This window comes from Ranitomeya variabilis, chromosome 3, assembly GCF_051348905.1.
Source record: "Ranitomeya variabilis isolate aRanVar5 chromosome 3, aRanVar5.hap1, whole genome shotgun sequence".
Classification (NCBI taxonomy): Eukaryota; Metazoa; Chordata; class Amphibia; order Anura; family Dendrobatidae; genus Ranitomeya; species Ranitomeya variabilis.
In genome coordinates this window covers 125,793,216-125,805,418 of record NC_135234.1, presented here as the reverse complement: position 1 = coordinate 125,805,418, position 12,203 = coordinate 125,793,216, and the positions used below count along the sequence as shown (strand labels likewise).

The following is a 12,203-nucleotide window of genomic DNA, read 5'->3' as shown; positions in this document are numbered from 1 at the left end:
TGGTCATGTGCCTTTAAGACCAGAGCATACTGGTCACGGTGCCTTTAAGACCAGGGCATACTGGTCACGGTGCCTTTAAGACCAGGGCATACTGGTCATGTGCCTTTAAGACCAGGGCATACTGGTCATGTGCCTTTAAGACCAGGGCATACTGGTCATGTGCCTTTAAGACCAGAGCATTTTTCAAGGATTACGCCAGAGGTGAAGCCCCTTGAGGGGAACTAGGTACTCTGGGAAGAGCCGGGATCGGCGGCGGAGGGCTCCTGAGCTCATTTGAATTAAGTACTCTGGGAAAGGTGACCGGCTTCTGGCTGGTCATGACTTAAAGAGCAGAGAATGCTGGTAATGTGCCCCTTTTAAACTAGGGAACCTTTAAGACCAGGGAATGCTGGTCATGTGTTTTTACAAAGCCAGGGAAAGCTGGACATGTACCTATAAGCCCAGCGACTACTGGGCACGCGTCTTTAAGACCAGAGCTTGCTGGACAACCAGAGATTGCAGGTTAAAAACAGGGAACACTCGTGTCCGGAAATGGCAGGAGGATGAAGATGGCCGCCGAGAATAGAGTTCTCGTCCCGAATGAGGCGCCTGAATAGGGGGGCGGAGCCTAGCATGGGCAGAGTTCCGGGTTGCGGCCTACACAAACCCGAAGCTGGGGGCTAAATTTTTGAAGCCAGCCAGCGCCGAACGAGGGAAAAAACCGCCGGATGCGCAGAGCCCTCCAACCGCTCGAGTCCTGGCACTTACCCCAGTATGCAGCTTTGTTCAGCAGGTCAGAAGTAGAAAAAGATCCTGTGCTGTTGCTGTAGTTTGGACGGTGCAGGGTAAGAAAAGTCCTCAATCCATTGTCCCTTTAGCAGGGAGGAGGAGAGGAACCGTCCGCCTCCTTGTACCATCCGCTCTTAAGAGTGGTGGTGCAGTGGGGGCTGCTCGGACGCCACGCTGGATTGTGCCTCTGAACAGCCGAGGGTAAAACCTGGTGGGCAGGGCTGAATGTCCGGCAATAGGCCAGGCTGCAGAAGAGGATACTGGAGGTGACACTCCAGTGCTCGTCTGATAAGGGAGGGGGGAGATCGGTCCCATGAAGGGGCCCGACACCCCTAGAATCAGCTCAGGCAGTGGCATCCCACGTCGCAGGAGAGGATACGGAGAGGTAAAACTCCCGTGCTCGCCTGTTGTTGGTTTGGGGAGATCGGAACATGAAAGAATCCGTCGCCCCATTCGTCCGTTGTAAAGGTAAAAAGAGTTTTTGGGTCTGAATAGCAGACCAGTCCGAGTGCCTCCTACGGACACTAAGCAAGAACTGGTTAGCTGAGAGCCAGCAGGAGGGTGTACACTGCAGAGGAGGAGATCACTTTCTTTGTATTACTTAAGGCCCCGTCTCACATAGCGAGATCGCTAGCGAGATCGCTGCTGAGTCACTAGTTTTGTGACGCAACAGCGACCTCCATAGCGATCTCGCTATGTGTGACACGTACCAGCGATCAGGCCCCTGCTGCGAGATCGCTGGTCGTGTCGGAATGGCCTGGACCTTTTTTTGGTCGTTGAGGCCCCGCTGACATCGCTGAATCGGTGTGTGTGACACCGATCCAGCGATGTCTTCACTGGTAACCAGGGTAAACATCGGGTTACTAAGCGCAGGGCCGCGCTTAGTAACCCGATGTTTACCCTGGTTACCAGCGTAAATGTAAAAAAAACCAAACAGTACATACTCACCTTCTGATGTCCGTCAGGTCCCTTGCCGTCTGCTTCCTGCTCTCACTGACTGCCGGCCGTACAGTGAGAAGTGAGAGCACAGCAGTGACGTCACCGCTGCGCTCTGCTCTCGCTGTACGGCGGCACTCAGTCAGAGCAGGAAGCGGACGGCAAGGGACCTGACGGACATCAGAAGGCGAGTATGTACTGTTTGTTTTTTTTGGTAACCAGGGTAAACATCGGGTTACTAAGCGCGGCCCTGCGCTTAGTAACCCGATGTTTACCCTGGTTACCCGGGTGCTGCAGGGGGACTTCGGCATCGTTGAAGACAGTTTCAACGATGCCAAAGTCCTTCCCCTGATCGTTGGTCGCTGGAGAGAGCTGTCTGTGTGACAGCTCCCCAGCGACCACACAGCGACTTACCAACGATCACGGCCAGGTCGTATCGCTGGTCGTGATCGTTGGTAAATCGCTTAGTGAGACTGGGCCTTTAGTGTCAGCCTCCTAGTGGCAGCAGCATACACCCATGGTCTGTGTCCCCCAATGAGGCGAAGGAGAAATAAAAATTTACAGAAAATAAAAATAAAACAAAAAAAAAAACCAAAAACGGTGGGGTCTGAAAACAGACCCAAGTGCCCCCTACAGACACTAAGCAAGAACTGGCCAGTCTAGGGGTGTATACTGCAGAGGAGTTAACTCTTTGTGTTTACTTAGTATCCTCCTAGTGGCAAACAGCATAACACCCATGGTCCTGTGTCCCCCCAATGAGGCGTAGGAGAAACTACTGTTTGTACATATGGCAGCGCTCCAAAGGGAAGGAGCACCATTTGACTTTTGAGGTGCAAAATTGGCTGGAATCGAGAGCGGACACCATGTCATGTTTGGAGAGCCCCTGATGTGACTAAACAGTGAAAAACCCCACAAGTAATCCCATTTTGTAAATTAAACCACTCAAGGAACTTATCTAGATGTGTGGTGATCACCTTGAACTTACAGGTGCTTCACAGAATTTTATAATGATGAGCCTGCAAAAATGTTACATTTGCCCCAAATTTTTCATTTTCACACGGGTAACAGGAGAAAATGGACTGTACAATTTCTACTGAGTACATCGATACCCCATATGCGGTGGAAAATTACTGTTTAGGAGCACGGCAGTGCTCGGAAGGAACACCAATTGAATTCTGGAGCGCAGAAATTGATTTCAAATACCATGTCACGTTTGAAGAGCCCTTTTTTTCCGCTAAAATGTTGATTTGGCCCCCACATCTTTAATTTTAAAAAGGGATAATAGGGGAAAACGGACCAAACAATTGTGCAATTTTTCTGGAGTATGTCGGTACCCCATAGCTGGTCAGTAACTACTTTTGAGGCAAAGTGCAAAGCTCAGAAGGAAAGAAGCACTATACTGGAGTTCAGATTTTACTGGAATAGTTTGAGGGGGCTGTGTCACAATGTCAGAGCCCCTGAGGTGCCAGAACAGCAGAAATCCTCCAAAGTGACCCCACTGTACAAATTACACTCCCCAATGAATTCATCAATGAGTGCAGTGAGCATGCTGACTATACATGTGCCTCACATAATTTTGGACCATTGGGAGGTCAAAAAAGAATAATTACATTTTTAATATTAAAATGTTTTAGCCCCAAATTTTACATTTTTATAAGGGTTAAAAGCAAAAAAATGGACGTCTCAGTTTGTTGTGTAATTTCTCCTGAGTGCGCAAATACCCTACATGTAAATCGGGAAATACGTTTCAGGCAGAGTGGAAAGCTCAGAAGGGAAGGAGCCATATTAGGCCCCCTTCACACATCAGTTTTTCATGTCTGTATGCGGTCCGCATTTTAAGGACCGCAAATACAGAAAAACGCCCACCCACTGTATTCAGTGGTTGTGAGCACGTGTCAGGTTTTTCTCATAGAGCATGTGTCCGTGTGAATGACCCGAAGACATGTCCGATTTTTATCAGCAGCACGGCCCACAAAACATCCCGCACACGTGCACACTGATGATGCACGGATGACAAGTGGCACAGTTCACACTGTTTCCAGGCGCTGAAAACAGCTCTGATCATGGTCACCTGTCACAATGATGGGAGTTGTATTCAACACCCACTGTGTACATTATGTGTAAAATTAAGAATTAAATGAAAACATTGGCGTGGGCTCCATGTAATTTTGATAACCAGCAGAGTTTTGGAAAGCTCATTGCTGGGGGCTGATGCTACTAATCTGGGATAGGGAAAAATATCCCAAAAGGTTCCCAGGCTATTAATAACAGCTCACAACTGTTTACTTAGCCTCTACTGGTTAGTTTACGGGGACCCCTCCCCCCCAAAAAAAGACGTATACCTATAAATTATAACCAGCAAAGGCTAAAGAGGCTTCTGTGGGCTGATATTAATAGCTAGGAAAGGGGGAATAGATATTGGCCCCACTCCCAGGCTACTAATATCAGCCCCCAGCGGCTCCAGAAATGGCGCATCCATAAAAATAAAAAAATCGGGTGCTTAACCTTGCTGTTCCCACTTGCCCTGGTGCGGTGGCAAGTGCGGTAATAAGGTTGGTGTTGATGAGCACTTACATCTGGTTTTCCATCTAAATCTCCTAATGACATGATTCAGATGAAACCCCCGACAGGTCCATTCACTATAATGATGAGTACTCTGTACTCCGCCTGTTCAGTGGTGTCCTTCTCTTCAGAGGTGCACAAAACTGTGGTTGACCACACTTACCTGAACACTTAAAAAGATGGACACCGTTGTATCGTAGGCCAGGCTTTTTTATCTCGTGTAATGCCACTTTTTTTGGAAGTACAATGAAAAAGCATAGTGTTTTGCCATGTTTTTTTAAGGAGTTCACTCAAGGGGTTAAATAGTGAGATAGTTTTATAGGTCGAATCATTCTGGATGTGGCGATACTAAATATGTGTACTTTTTTTTTATTTTTTTTATATAACTATACCTATGTATTGGTTTAATTTTTTTTTTCCCCCTATGTCCCACTAAGCAGAAGACAAAATATAAAATTTTAATCACCCCCATCTCCTCCAAAAGAAAGTAATAAAAAATACATATTTGCAATAAAAGTCCCGCCTATCAAAATATAAAATAGAAATTTAATTAATCTATATGGCAAACTTCAAAAAGAGAAACAAAAAAAAAAATCAGAGAAAAATAAAAAACTGAATAATTCTATGCAAGTTTGGGATCTGCGGTAATCGTTCTGTCCTGGAGAAACATGTTTCTAGCGCAGTTTTACCATACGATGAATGCTGTAATAATTACATTTTTCACCATATCATCCTACTTGTTTTTTCCCCATTTTGCATTACATTGTACACTAAAATATAAGAATCAAAAACTACAACTCGTCCCGCAGAACGAAAAGTTATCTGAGAGTGAGAGGTTTAAAGACCATGCCCATCTCTGCTCAAACCTCCCGGCATGCCCTACTTTTTACCATTTTCACTGTGGTCCCCTTGAAATCCTCCTAGCTCATACTCGTAGTCATTGTCTGGACTATAATAGCCTTCACTACTTTCTTCCAACAGCTTTTCATCAGAGTCAGAATCCAGGAAACTTAGGTGAGTGAAAAATGATGTCGTGAGAAACTCAGATAACGGGCCTTGTTTTACTCTGGGAAGAAAAAAGGGTAAAGGATTAGATCACAGAAATCACATATTTTATGTATCTCACAATATAACTTAGTTTAAAGGAATTTTTTTTTTTTCAGGCTGCAGTTTGTTAAAAAAACCCAAAAACAACTGTGCATTGCTCACTCTCCCCAAGTCCAGCGTTGCGTCTCTGTCGCTTCTCCCATTGTCTGTTATTGACTGCAGTGCAGCCAGACACCAGGAGCAGCAGCAGAGACTCGATGCTGGACCAAGGGAGGTAAGTAAAGCAAGTTTTTTGCTATATTTTTTTTTTTTTTTTAAAACAACATCAGAAAAGCTCTTAAAGTAGATCATTTTAAACAATATATTTAAATGAGTATTTACAATCATGATTTTCTTTTTTGACTTCACATCATTGAAATATCTTATGGGTAGTTTACCCCAACTAAGATCTGTATTGCCTAAAAACTACAAGGCTACTGGTAAAGAAAATCCACAGAAAACATCCTTTGAATATGTGCACAAAGTTTTTCAAGGAGTTTTTGGAGCAGAAAATGTGTGAACTCTCTCAAAATGCTCCTCAGAAACTCAAAACTCCTCAAAAACTTGACGTTTCCCCTCCAAAAACTCAGCAAAATGACTGTGTTCACATACCCTAAAGGGGCACTTTACTGAGGTCATGAGGTTTTCAATAGCTATCAGTTTTCCTACTTGGAATAATGATGGCATATTGATTAGTTATAGTAAGAACGCCCAGACCGGCTTTAGGTCTCCTGACTAGTGATGAGCGAGTGTACTCGTTATTCGAGATTTCCCAAGCACGCTTGGGTGGTCTCAGAGTATTTGTGACTGCTCGGAGATTTAGTTTATGTCGCCGTAGCTGCATGATTTGCGGCTGCTAGACAGCTTGATTACATGTCGGGATTCCCTAACAAACAGGTTACCCCCCACATGTATACAGGCTGGCTAGCAGCCACAAATCATGCAGCTACGGCGACAAACTAAATCTCCGAGCACTCACAAATACTCGGAGACCACCCGACCATGCTTGGGAAATCTCGAGTAACGAGTACACTCGCTCATCACTACTCATGACCCAAACTCAGCAGTCGCATGGGTGTCAGGAGACCTGTGGCTGCTCCAGCTGTGACATATGGCTATTCGGACTGTGAATATGGAGCACATGAATCCATCTTCAGGGGATCACTCACGTGGTAGAATTTTGCCCAGTATTCTGTATAAGTTTTGTAAACCAAAACCAAAAGAGAAACCAAAACCTTTCCATTATACTTTCTCTGTAAGGTTCCACTCCATGTTTTGGCTTATTAATAGTGATGCAGAACAGTTACCAAAATACTGTCATGAGAATGCAGCCCAACAGGATTCTGATATTAATATCACTAACTGGATGTCTAGAACAAAAGACAATAATTACATTTCACCAACCAAGCGAATAGGTGAGTATGGTCTCTCAGGCTGCTGCACTTTACCTCGCTCTATGGACTCTGCTCTGGTGTATGCAACCAGCATGCGGGGTTTATATTGAGCAGGGCGAGCTGAGCAGACTGACAGACATCTAGGAGGGAAAAGCTTACATTACATTTTATTCATTGAAATCCCTGAAGTTCATGAGTCCAGTGGGCGGTCCTAGTGAGTGATTGACAGTGATCCTGGTATGTCTGACAATGCAGAGATAGCTGTAAATCACTGATTAGGACCTCCCACTGGACTCCTACAAACACCAGGGATTTCAATGAATAAAATACAAGTTATACTGAATCTTTCCCAACAAACCTAAATATTAGCCTTCTCTCTGCCATGCTGTCTATATCCCTCTGTGTATACAATGTGACAGGTTCCCTTAAACATTCCTGGCTTATTAAACATGGAGAATCTATTTTAAGCTTCTTTTACACCTGTGTATTTGAAGCATATTTTTTTGTTAGGGTGTCATGAATGTTACAATACATTTTTTTGGATGATAGGAATAGGTTTTATTTTTTGCGTCTTTTTTCTATAACACGTTAACAAGGAAGCCCCGTAGAGAAAGCGGTGTTTGGGAGAAAGCTAAAAAGTGCCAATGAAAAAAACTCCGGGACCTTAGTAAAGTGTTTAACATTTTCCTATTTACCGTACGTACAACTTACATCGTATTCTTGGACAGTGGTGAGCAGATCCAAATCTTAATTGTGAGTTGAAAAAATTAGAAATTTATAGTGTGCCATTGAAAAAGCAATAAAAGAACCGAGCAATTCATATTCTATCACATTCTGCTCATATTCAGATCACATGCTACATACCTGGCACCTCCTAAGTATCCATCCTCAAGTTTCCGAATTGTAGAGATAATAGCCGGATCTATGTCTGTGCCATCCTCATCTGAAATACAAATTATGTGAATATTACTGTGTGCTTGAGAAATCCGGACTAGCCAAGTGTCTGCAATATAACCTTATATATATCGGAGTATCAGATTCACTACACTATTTTCCTTTCTGAAATCTTATAAGATGCTTCAGTTTTTATGACCTCATTTATTTATTAAGAAATCCAGACTGGTATTTCTGCATCTTAAAGCCTTCAGAGTACGGTCACAACAGGTACCACAGAGGAAAATCCTTTTCAGTTTCAGAGTTGAAGATTTTATAAAATCTTATCCACACGGTACGTAACAAATGGAAGTGATGGTCAGTCTTCTGACGTTAATAAACCAGCACAGAGTAGTTAACATCCGTAGCCTGTTGATGGCTACAGTGAATTTTCACCGCAGATTTCCCCTTTGTACTGCATTCATGATTTGCTTATTCTTAAAGAGGTTGTCCACTACTTTTACATTGATGGTCTATCCTTGGGATAGCTCATCAATGTCTGATTGGCCATGGTCCAACACCCAACAACCTCGCCGATCAGCTGTTATCAGAGTGGGCAGCTGCCGGCCGGTAGTACTTACTTGTAGAACTGACTGTCCACTTGTAGTGACCGGGGCTTGGTACTGCACATCCTATGGGAGGCGGATGTGTAGTACCCTGCGGCGACCACTACAAGCAGACAGCCAGTTCCGGAAGAGAGTACTTCCAGTCAGCGTTCGCCACCGATAACAGCTGATCGGCGGGGTTGTCTGGTGTCGGACTATGGCCAATCAGACATTGATGACCTAGCCAAAGGATAGGCCATCAATGTAAAAGTAGTGGAGGACAACCTCTTTAAGGGAACATTATAACTAGTAAGAAATATTTGAAGCAATGAACTTTTTAATACCTGAATATAGTGGAACTGAAGCCTCAAGTGCCTGTGCACCATTAAAATGCTATAGAAAGAAATGTTAATTACTTAGCATGGAGTGAGTGATGGGGAAGGTGAGTGTCGGTCTGCCTGTCATCCTCCAGCATGAAGTCAGGTATGCCAGCTCAGTCCGGAGCATCTCAACAATCATCTTGCTGTCCAGAGCCAGATAGAAGTGGTGCTGATCTGTAAACTGGACGGAGAGCATGAGATCATGGAAGTCAATGTATGGGTAAGTACACATTTTGTTTCAATTTATCATATTTCAAAATGAGTACATTTGTTCCAATGATACATTTGCAAATGGTACTAAGAGTGCAGCAGTTTGGGGCAGCGTATCCGCACTGCAAAACCCTCAGCTTAATTGGGGCTTTTAGTGGCTACTGTTTTAAATACAATCAGCTCCCATTACCAAAATCATGACCACTAATACAGAATAAATCGAGACAAAAACCAGATGGTCATGGCGTATACGGAATAAATTGAGACAAAAACCACACGGTCACCACTCTCTGCCACTCAGTGCCACTCTCTGCCTAGACATCTCCAAATGACTTGAAGAGTTTATGTCTGTATTCATTTATGTGTCGGATGCAAAGTGTGCGAGATCACTTTGTTACTACACTCACTTTATAAAAAAATTTCAAAATCACAAAGTGGACGCTTCCTGGACAGAGAACAGCAAATATATTTCACAATGAATGACGCACAGAAAAATATGATGCACAAAAGAGATAAAATAAATATACCTTCCAGTGTAATAGATAAATACATTATTTAACTACGGTATATACATTTAGAGGGGTTGTCAGGTAAAAACAAGTTATCACTTATCCACAGTATGGTTGATAACTTGCTGATCGGTGGGTGTCCCATTGCTGGGGTCTGCACTTATATCCAAGTTACAACATGGAGCAGCAGTCAAACGCCCAATCTCGGCTCCATTCATTCTTTATGGAGGTGCTGGACAAAGCTTAACATGGCACTCGGCCGCCCCATGTGGAATAAATGAAGTGGCAGGCGAGCATCGCACACTGGACTGCAGCCTAAGGAGGGTACAAAATCCCTGTTCTGACGATCGGTGAGATTCCCAGCTGTCAGACCCCCACTGATCAGGAAGTCATCACCGATCCTGTGTATAGGAGAGATTGTCCAGTGAAAACAAGTTAAGATGACAAACAAAAGTAACTTTGAAAAAAAAAGCACATTGTAATTTTTTTAATGGATTAACTTTTTAATATTCCTTAAAAAAAATATTTAGGCAAATGTTGACGAAAGGTGATATCTAGGATAAATGGGAAAAGAGTGCACCACCAAGTAGTCGGGAACAAGTCAATACAGAAGTAAGAAAATAAACAGTTCTGCTTTGTGCATGTGTTAGGGTACCGTCTCACAGTGGCACTTTGGTCGCTACGACGGTACGATCCGTGACGTTCTAGCGATATCCATACGATATCGCTGTGTCTGACACGCTACTGCGATCAGGGACCCTGCTGAGAATCGTACGTCGTAGCAGATCGTTTGGAACTTTATTTCGTCGCTGGATCTCCCGCTGTCATCGCTGGATCGGTGTGTGTGACACCGATCCAGCGATGCGTTCGCTTGTAACCAGGGTAAACATCGGGTTACTAAGCGCAGGGCCGCGCTTAGTAACCCGATGTTTACCGTGGTTACCATCGTAAATGTAAAAAAAAAAACAAAACAGTACATACTCACATTCCGGTGTCCGTCAGGTCCCTCGCCTTCAGCTTCCCGCACTGACTGTGAGCGCCGGCCGGAAAGCAGGGCACAGCGGTGACGTCACTGCTGTGCTCTGCTTTTACTTTACGGCCGGCAGTCACAGTCAGTGCGGGAAGCTGAAGGCGAGGGACCTGACGGACACCGGAATGTGAGTATGTACTGTTTTTTTTTTTTTTACATTTACGATGGTAACCAGGGTAAACATCGGGTTACTAAGCGCGGCCCTGCGCTTAGTAACCCGATGTTTACCCTTTGTTACCCTGGGACTTCGGCATCGTTGGTCGCTGGAGAGCTGTCTGTGTGACAGCTCCCCAGCGACCACACAACGACTTACCAACGATCACGGCCAGGTCGTATCGCTGGTCGTGATCGTTGGAAAGTTGCAGAGTGTGACAGTACCCTTACATAGTTTCTTATCAGGAGTATTGCATAATTTTCACACATCACTACTATGACGTATTCATACCTTTTTGGGACCCGACAGTGTGTATTGCTTCTCTCTTTCACATATAGGTATTTGTATATTTTATTATACTTTAGATATTTAAACAAATATATACATTCTCTCTGCATATTATTATCTTTAGTTCATAATTGCTGACAGTATATGCAAATATTTTACAACTTGATTCTGGTTTCTTCCTTTGTCATTCACAACTTTGTAACCTATTATTCTTAAACTGGGAGTCATTTGGATAGACGGGGTGCCGCTCGATTGTGGGCTGATGTGGTCATACTATATGTAAGATTGACTTTTTAAATGTTTTTAATCTCTTTTTGCTTATGTGTATCAATTAAATATTGTCTATTTTTAGTGATCCCTGTGTATCTGGTATGTTTCTGTTTGTCTTAAATCTTAAAAGTGATATCTACTACCTAGAGACATTCACAGTTATTAATATATATTTTACTTGCACCAACCTGAGGAGTAAAAGTGAAGATCTGACTCCTAATTGTGTACAATTTAGATGTTCCCAGTACTCCAATATGACGATATGGTCGCCCACTTAGCTTCATGGCTTTATTTATTCCTATGAACATGCAGACAATAAAACATTGGTAGTACAGACTTTGAGAAGGATATCAGTACTAGTCTAGGCAAAGGCCATAGTGCGGTTGTTGATTGTATGACTGACAGCAAAATGTATACCCTTACTAGGATAAAAATCCCTGCACTTACCAAGTTTTGCATAGAGGTGGCTCAATATTCTAGCTGGCTGCACTCGAAAAGGTCGGACGTCATTAAAGCTCTGTACATTAATGTCATGTTTTTTTAACATCTTCTTAATTTCAGCTGTTTCTGCTAGAACAGATACTGAAAAATTTAAACACAAAAGAAAAACAATGAACAAAGACACACATATTATATATACACACGAGAGATATATATAATATTTTTACTACAACTAATCCAATAGTTATGATTGTCTAAACTCAAACTCAACCGATATGAAGAGAATGTCAGACAGCTGGTTATGGAAGAATTGTTAAGAATATTAATGGTCCAATGTTGCATTTAACCCCTTCATGACCCAGCCTATTTTGGCCTTAATGACCTTGCCGTTTTTTGCAATTCTGACCAGTGTCCCTTTATGAGGTAATAACTCAGGAACGCTTCAACGGATCCTAGCGATTCTGAGATTGTTTTTTCGTGACATATTGGGCTTCATGTTAGTGGTAAATTTAGGTCGATAATTTCTGAGTTTATTTGTGAAAAAAACGGAAATTTGGCGAAAATTTTGAAAATTTCGCAATTTTCACATTTTGAATTTTTATTCTGTTAAACCAGAGAGTTATGTGACACAAAATAGTTAATAAATAACGTTTCCCACATGTCTACTTTACATCAGCACAATTTTGGAAACAATTTT

The 12,203-nt window shown here is 43.1% G+C and overlaps 1 protein-coding gene across 4 annotated transcripts in view; it reads right to left on the bottom strand.

The window, feature by feature from the left end:
* PHKA2 (phosphorylase kinase regulatory subunit alpha 2) overlaps nucleotides 1-12,203 on the bottom strand; it is a 111,699-nt gene that overhangs the window by 37,150 nt on the left and 62,346 nt on the right. For all 4 annotated transcript variants that reach the window (XM_077294646.1, XM_077294648.1, XM_077294647.1 and 1 more), the window contains exons 15-19: nucleotides 11,513-11,647; nucleotides 11,254-11,363; nucleotides 8,641-8,785; nucleotides 7,611-7,689; nucleotides 5,157-5,332 (exon numbers count right to left, since the gene is read on the bottom strand). In XM_077294646.1, coding sequence (XP_077150761.1) covers nucleotides 5,157-5,332; nucleotides 7,611-7,689; nucleotides 8,641-8,785; nucleotides 11,254-11,363; nucleotides 11,513-11,647 — 645 coding nt within the window. The remainder of the gene's footprint in view (nucleotides 1-5,156; nucleotides 5,333-7,610; nucleotides 7,690-8,640; nucleotides 8,786-11,253; nucleotides 11,364-11,512; nucleotides 11,648-12,203) is intronic.